This window comes from Protobothrops mucrosquamatus, unplaced genomic scaffold (genome assembly GCF_001527695.2).
Source record: "Protobothrops mucrosquamatus isolate PMUCROS unplaced genomic scaffold, P.Mucros_1.0 scaffold2486, whole genome shotgun sequence".
Classification (NCBI taxonomy): domain Eukaryota; kingdom Metazoa; phylum Chordata; class Lepidosauria; order Squamata; family Viperidae; genus Protobothrops; species Protobothrops mucrosquamatus.
In genome coordinates, this window is record NW_015388554.1 from 117,239 (window position 1) to 123,950 (window position 6,712).

The 6,712-nt window shown below is 46.5% G+C and overlaps 1 protein-coding gene across 1 annotated transcript in view; it reads right to left on the bottom strand.

Annotated features, from left to right (window-relative positions):
• ST8SIA1 (ST8 alpha-N-acetyl-neuraminide alpha-2,8-sialyltransferase 1) overlaps positions 1–6,388 on the bottom strand; it is a 35,764-nt gene extending 29,376 nt beyond the window's left edge. The window contains exons 1-2 of the mRNA XM_015825115.1: positions 6,371–6,388; positions 6,049–6,224 (exon numbers count right to left, since the gene is read on the bottom strand). Coding sequence (XP_015680601.1) covers positions 6,049–6,224; positions 6,371–6,388 — 194 coding nt within the window. The remainder of the gene's footprint in view (positions 1–6,048; positions 6,225–6,370) is intronic.
• Positions 6,389–6,712: the final 324 nt, after the last annotated feature.

A 6,712-nucleotide genomic window follows, 5' to 3' on the forward strand; every position in this document is an offset into this window, starting at 1 on the left:
AGGGAGGGAGGGAGAGGGGGGGAGGAGAAGAGACTGGACAGCCATTTGTCCGAAATGGTATAGGGTTTCCTGCCTGAGCAGGGGGTTGGACTAGATGACCTCCAAGGTCCCTTCAAAATTTACTATTATTATTATTATCATTTGTAACTGCTGCAAAGAAGACTGGAAGAATTTTTTCTTTCTTTTATTAGATTGCTTTCTGCACACTTCTTTTCTTTTTAAATTTTCATTATACATTTTCATGTTTATCTCTGATCTATGTAAAAATCCTCAATCAAAATCTTCAGTAGGCATGGTTCCAAATATAAAAAGACTGGGGTCAGTTTCTTTCTTGGAAATTCCTTTTTGGGGGAACCGGCACATTTCTTTTTTGTTACCCGAAAAGCGTCAGGTGCGGGGAACCAAGCGCCGAGATAGAGTTCAAAAGTACCACGAGATTATTTCATGCTACCTAAACACAAGAATCTGAACTACTAAAAGACAAGACAAATTGGCAGTAGATAAGAGTCAATGGAATTCAGGGGGGGGGGGCAGCTGGACTCAGGTCTCTTGTTGGGAGCATGGCGATTCCAAACTGATGATGCATTTGACCCCACCGTTGGGCTCCGCCTGCCCATCTCCTACATCAGGGGTCCCCAACCCCAGGTCTGTGGCATGCCAGAAACCGGTCCGCACAAACAAACAAAGCCCGATCTGCAGGATGCAGGCAGAACACAAAACCACACCGTCTCTGGTCCATGGAAAAACCTCTCTCCACGGAACCGGTCCCTGGTGCCCAAAAGGTTGGGGACCTCTGTCCTACATCACAATTTCCAAGTTTCCAAGCATTCAGCATAGGTCCAAAGGCTATTTTCGCTCTTTATTTTCTTTAATGAAAAACAACGTGGGAACCATTATTAAAAGGCAAGGCAGCAAAATTCATTGAACGAGCCAACGCTTAAATCTACTCGTTTTTCACAAATGCACACTTATTTGTGAAGTCTGCTCTGTGCACCTTGCTTCTACTCCAATGCCATCACAGACATATTTCCTACGTAAAAGTTTACAAGGAAAAATATTAATCCAGGGTATGGAAAATTGCAATGCATACTACAACTAGCACGATAGAGTTAGTCCTCCACTAACAACAGTTCATTTAGTGCTCTCTACATGGGGCTCCCTCTGAGGAGCACCCGGAGACTCCAACTGGTCCAGAATGCGGCCGCGCGGGCGGTGTTGGGAGGGACTCGTCGCTCCCATGTGACACCGCTGCTGCGCGAGCTGCACTGGTTACCAGTGGTCTTCCGGGTGCGCTTTAAGGTGTTAGTTACCACCTTTAAAGCGATCCATGGCATCGGANAGGGAGGGAGGGAGAGGGGGGGAGGAGAAGAGACTGGACAGCCATTTGTCCGAAATGGTATAGGGTTTCCTGCCTGAGCAGGGGGTTGGACTAGATGACCTCCAAGGTCCCTTCAAAATTTACTATTATTATTATTATCATTTGTAACTGCTGCAAAGAAGACTGGAAGAATTTTTTCTTTCTTTTATTAGATTGCTTTTTGCACACTTCTTTTCTTTTTAAATTTTCATTATACATTTTCATGTTTATCTCTGATCTATGTAAATATCCTCAATCAAAATCTTCAGTAGGCATGGTTCCAAATATAAAAAGACTGGGGTCAGTTTCTTTCTTGGAAATTCCTTTTTGGGGGAACCGGCACATTTCTTTTTTGTTACCCGAAAAGCGTCAGGTGCGGGGAACCAAGCGCCGAGATAGAGTTCAAACGTACCACAAGATTATTTCATGCTACCTAAACACAAGAATCTGAACTACTAAAAGACAAGACAAATTGGCGGTAGATAAGAGTCAATGGAATTCATGGGGGGGCGGCTGGACTCAGGTCTCTTGTTGGGAGCATGGCGATTCCAAACTGATGATGCGTTTGACCCCACCCTCGGGCTCCGCCTGCCCATCTCCTACATCAGGGGTCCCCAACCCCAGGTCTGTGGCATGCCAGAAACCGGTCTGCACAAACAAACAAAGCCCCATCTGCGGGATGCAGGCAGAACAAAAAACCACGCCGTCTCTGGTCCGTGGAAAAACCTCTCTCCAAGGAACCGGTCCCTGGTGCCCAAAAGGTTGGGGACCTCTGTCCTACATCACAATTTCCAAGTTTCCAAGCATTCAGCATAGGTCCAAAGGCTATTTTCGCTCTTTATTTTATTTTAATGAAAAACAACGTGGGAACCATTACTAAAAGGCAAGGCAGCAAAATTCACTGAACGAGCCAACGCTTAAATCTACTCATTTTTCACAAATGCACACTTATTTGTGAAGTCTGCTCTGTGCATCTTGCTTCTACTCCAATGCCATCAGAGACATGTTTCCTACGTAAAAGTTTACAATGAAAAATATTAATCCAGGGTATGGAAAACTGCAATGCATACTACAACTAGCACATAGAGTTAGTCCTCCACTAACAACAGTTCATTTAGTGACTGCTTGAAGTTACAACAGCACTGGGAAAAGTGACTTATGACTGTTTTTCACACTTGCAACCGTTGCAGCATCCCTGTGGTCGCGCGATCAAAACGGAGATGCTTGGCAACTGGTTCATATTTATGACGGTCGCCGTGTCCCGGGGTCATGTGATCCCGTTTTGTGACCTTTTGACAAGCAAAGTCAATGGGAAAGCCAGATTCACTTAACAACCATGTTTCTAGCTTAACAACTGCAGTGATTCACTTAAAAACTCTGACAAGAGAGGTTGTAAAAGAGGACAAAATTCACTTAACAAATGTTTCGCTTAGCAACAGAAATTTTGGGCTCAATTGTGAGTGTAAGTCGAGGACTACCTGCATAAGCTACACAGAGGGGTAATTGTCCCCAAACACATCATCTACCTTGAATACATGAAAAGAAAAAGCTGTATTCAAAACCAAACATGTATTCATGTGGACAATCAGCCGTAGAGACAGATGCAAATGTGATAGTAGTTGTGTGTTATATAATAATTTTACAAATACCAGTACATTCTCATGCCAGAGTCTAAGCACAGATTGTGCTCAGGTGACTCTGAGGGCACAGACAAACCTCCAAGTAATAATAGTAACAATAAAGTTGGAATGGAGGTCATCTAGTCCAACCCCCTGCTCAGGCAGGAAACCCTATACCATTTCAGACAAATGGCTGTCCAGTCTCTTCTTAAAAACTTCCAGTGTTGGAGCATTCACAGGTTCTGGAGGCAGGTTGTTCCATTGGTTAATTGTTCTAACTGTCAGGAAATATATCCATAGTTCTAGGGTGCTTCTCTCCTTGGTTAGTTTCCATCTGTTGCTTCTTGTCCTGCCTTCAGATGCTTTGGGGAATAGCTTGACTCCCTCTTCTTTGGGGCAGCCCCTGAGATATTGGAAGACTGCTATCATGTCCCCCCCTGGTCCTTCTCTTCATTAAACGAGACATACCCAATTCCAGCAACCATTCCTTATATGCTTTCCTTATGGCCTCAACTACTCTCTAAAAGGCAAATGACCAGCTGTCTGCAAGGAATACAAATCCTTCCATTTCCAAACATCCAGTCACAGCTGAAGAAGCTTCTTGGATGAAAAGTAAAACATCTTCAAAGAGAAACAAGAAAAGTCCAGTTGCCTCCTGAAAAAAACCATGGCCTGGATGACTGGACAACCATGACCCGGATGACTGAGAATCTCCATAGACATTGTCCTATATAAATTAACGGCAGAAAAAGTGAAATGCAGTGATTTCAGTCAGCATTTGGCTGAACTGTTTTTAACCCTAAACATCGCATCATTAGAGTGGAAGCTTAATCAAGTCAATTAAAGATCTTATAGCTGCACTCACAGAATAGGATAAATTGGACAAGAGCCCGGCTATAGGGATTTGTGAGCACAAACGTGTAAGAAACTACATTGTGGGAGAAAGTATACAATGCATAAGAAATTTTAAAATGGATTTTTTTTTTAAAAAAAAAGGGGGAGAATGGGTGGGATAGGAATTAGCAAACTGTCTGAAATCAGCCTATTTGCTTAATTTATGATTCAATATATTTTGTTCAAAAAAGGGTCAATTCGCTAATCTAAATTAAATGTTTGTCTCTAGGTCTAGATTTCTGGATCTTTCTATTCAACATGGACTTGGATCCTAAGTGTTCAGGACTGTAAAGAGTGTGGAAAGAATGCAGGGAAAAATATATTTGTGGACCTTCTTGGTTCCCTCTGAGCTGTGTCATTAAGTCGGCAAGCAAACAATCAATCAATCAAGCTCAGAAAGCATCTAGAACTCCGCAACTCAACCCTGAGCTAGAGATTCTCTTCTGAAAAATGGTGTTTATATCTCACCAGCTAAACCAGTAATCTAAATCAGGGATCCCCAACATCCCCCCCAGTCCACGGACCAGTATCGGGCTGCAGCATGCCAGCAACCGGTCCACACAAACCAGAAGGTCCACACAAACCAGAAAAACCCTATCCATGACCTGTAGGCAGCACACAAAACCACACCCTCTCCGGTCCCTAGGAAAAAAAACTGCCCAAAAGATTGGGGACCTCTGATCTAAACGGTACATTGCTTAACCCACAAAAAGAATTGCTGAGGCAACCTTTCTTTAAAAAGAAAGCACAAGGAGAAAGGGATCCTCTCTAAGCACTGATTTCACTGTCACAAGACACTGCTAATTTAGCTCTCCAAAAGGAAATGAGATTTTTAACGGTTTAAATACCGCCAGCTGGGTCAGACTAAGAGAACACTTGTTAAAAAGTCAAAGCAAGAACTGCCTCTGCAATCTTGTGTTAAGTCTTCTTGCAGAACACCTGAACCTCCTTAAATGTCTATGGAGATTTTCAGCCATCCAGGGTCATCGGTTTTTTTTCCCCAAAGGTGCTTTTTTTGAAAAGGCAGCTGGACTTCCTTTGTTTTTCCTGGAGGATGTTCTGCTTCTCACCCAAGCAGCTTTTTCAGAAGAAAAAGGAAGGAAGTGTTTTGGATGAGATCCTTAAGGAAAAACAAGGAAAAGTCCAGCTGCTTTTTCAAAAAAAAAAAAGCACTTTTGGGACTGAAGAAGCGAAACGTCTTCAAGGCGAAACAAAGGAAGCCAAGCTGCATTTTGAAGAAGAAGAAGAAAAAAACACACCCCTGGGCGCATCTCTTGAAGGTAACCCCCACCTTTGCACTAATGGTGTTTAATCCATGCATTCAGATCACCAGGATTTTTACCTTCAACTTAAGTGAACTCCCTCCCTGTTCAAATTTTAGTTCGAGTTTAGCACAGAAACTATTTTATTTATTATTGTGGTTTTTAGTATCGCCTGTTCACCGCCGAGTCCCGTAAGGGAGATAGGGCGGTATATAAATTTCATAAATAAATAAATAAAATCCACCACCGTTAACTGGGATGGGTGTGACCTGAGAAGGCTTATATTGCATTCAATTAAGGGGTAATTTTTAGCTGGGTTTTAAAATAACTTTTAATAACAAAGGCCAAATTAATATTTCCTTTTAATTATATTTTTAATGATAGTATTTTTGTATCTTTGTATTTGTTTTATTAGGCTGTTAGCCGCCCTGAGTCCGCAAGGAGAAGGGCGGGGTAAAAATACAATAAATAATAATAATAATAAATAATAATAACCGGCCATAAAGCAAAGGTCCTTTAGTCTTGATAAGGAGACCTTCATCCTCCCTGCATTTTATCTGCAACGACACGGCTTTTTTTAAAAAAAAATCCGGCTCGCCGGCTCCTTCCGAAAGGGGGGTGACGGGTTTTAAAAGAGGGGGCTAGACCCTCCTAAAGCGGCCGCCCCTCGTTTTCACGACAAAGAGACGCGCGTCTATAAGCCGTCCAAAGCGGCGGCGCCCATGCAAGATCCACTGCGGAACTCAAGCCTCTTTCTTTGTCTGGCTCCGAGCGAGCGCGCCGCACACCGGCCAGGGGGGGGGCGTGTTCATGAGGACTAGCCCCCCGCGTGGTCGAATGGACGGTCCCCGCCGGCCCCCCGGCTCTGCCCACCGAGACGCGCCCCATCCCGCGGGAGAAGGCGAGGCGCGCTCACCTGAAGTCGGCCGCGGCGCTCAGGTTCCTCCGCCAAGCTTTGCCCTGATGCCGGAGCACCTCGGGCACGATCTCCTTCTCGTCCGGCAGCCGGTAGACCGGGAAGACGTACAGCCAGTAGAGCACCAGGAAGCCCAGCGCGCCGGCGCCCACCGGCAACCGCGTGCGCCGGCCTTTGCAGAGCGCCAGCGCCGGCCCCATCCTCCGCACGCGGCCCCTGCCGAACCAGGTCGCCAGTCCTGCGGAGGTCGAGGGCGGGAGACGCCGCCGCCCCCACCCCGCCGCCGCCTTCTCCTTCACGGTCCGGCGGGAAGGAAGGCGGGCCACTCCAGGCCCGCCATGTAGGGACGCCCCGCGGATCTCCCACTTAGCCGCGGGGTTCTCGAGGCTGCTGCTGCCGCCGACGAGAATGCAGAAGCCGGCCGGCCGGCTGGCCTCCGGACTTCCCAGCCCAAGCGAGGGCAGCGGGCGACTCGGGTCCCTTTTGGCCGCGGGAAGGGACCGCGCAGGGCCTCTCTCGCTTAGAGGGGCGGCGGCGGCGACGGCTCCCCTCTGCCATCCATCCTCTCGCCTGGCTGGCGAGGAAATGAGGCGCGGGGAGGGCGAGCCGGGGGAGAAAAGAGGCGGCCGTCAGCAGGAGAGAGGGGGGGGGAATATGGGGGGGC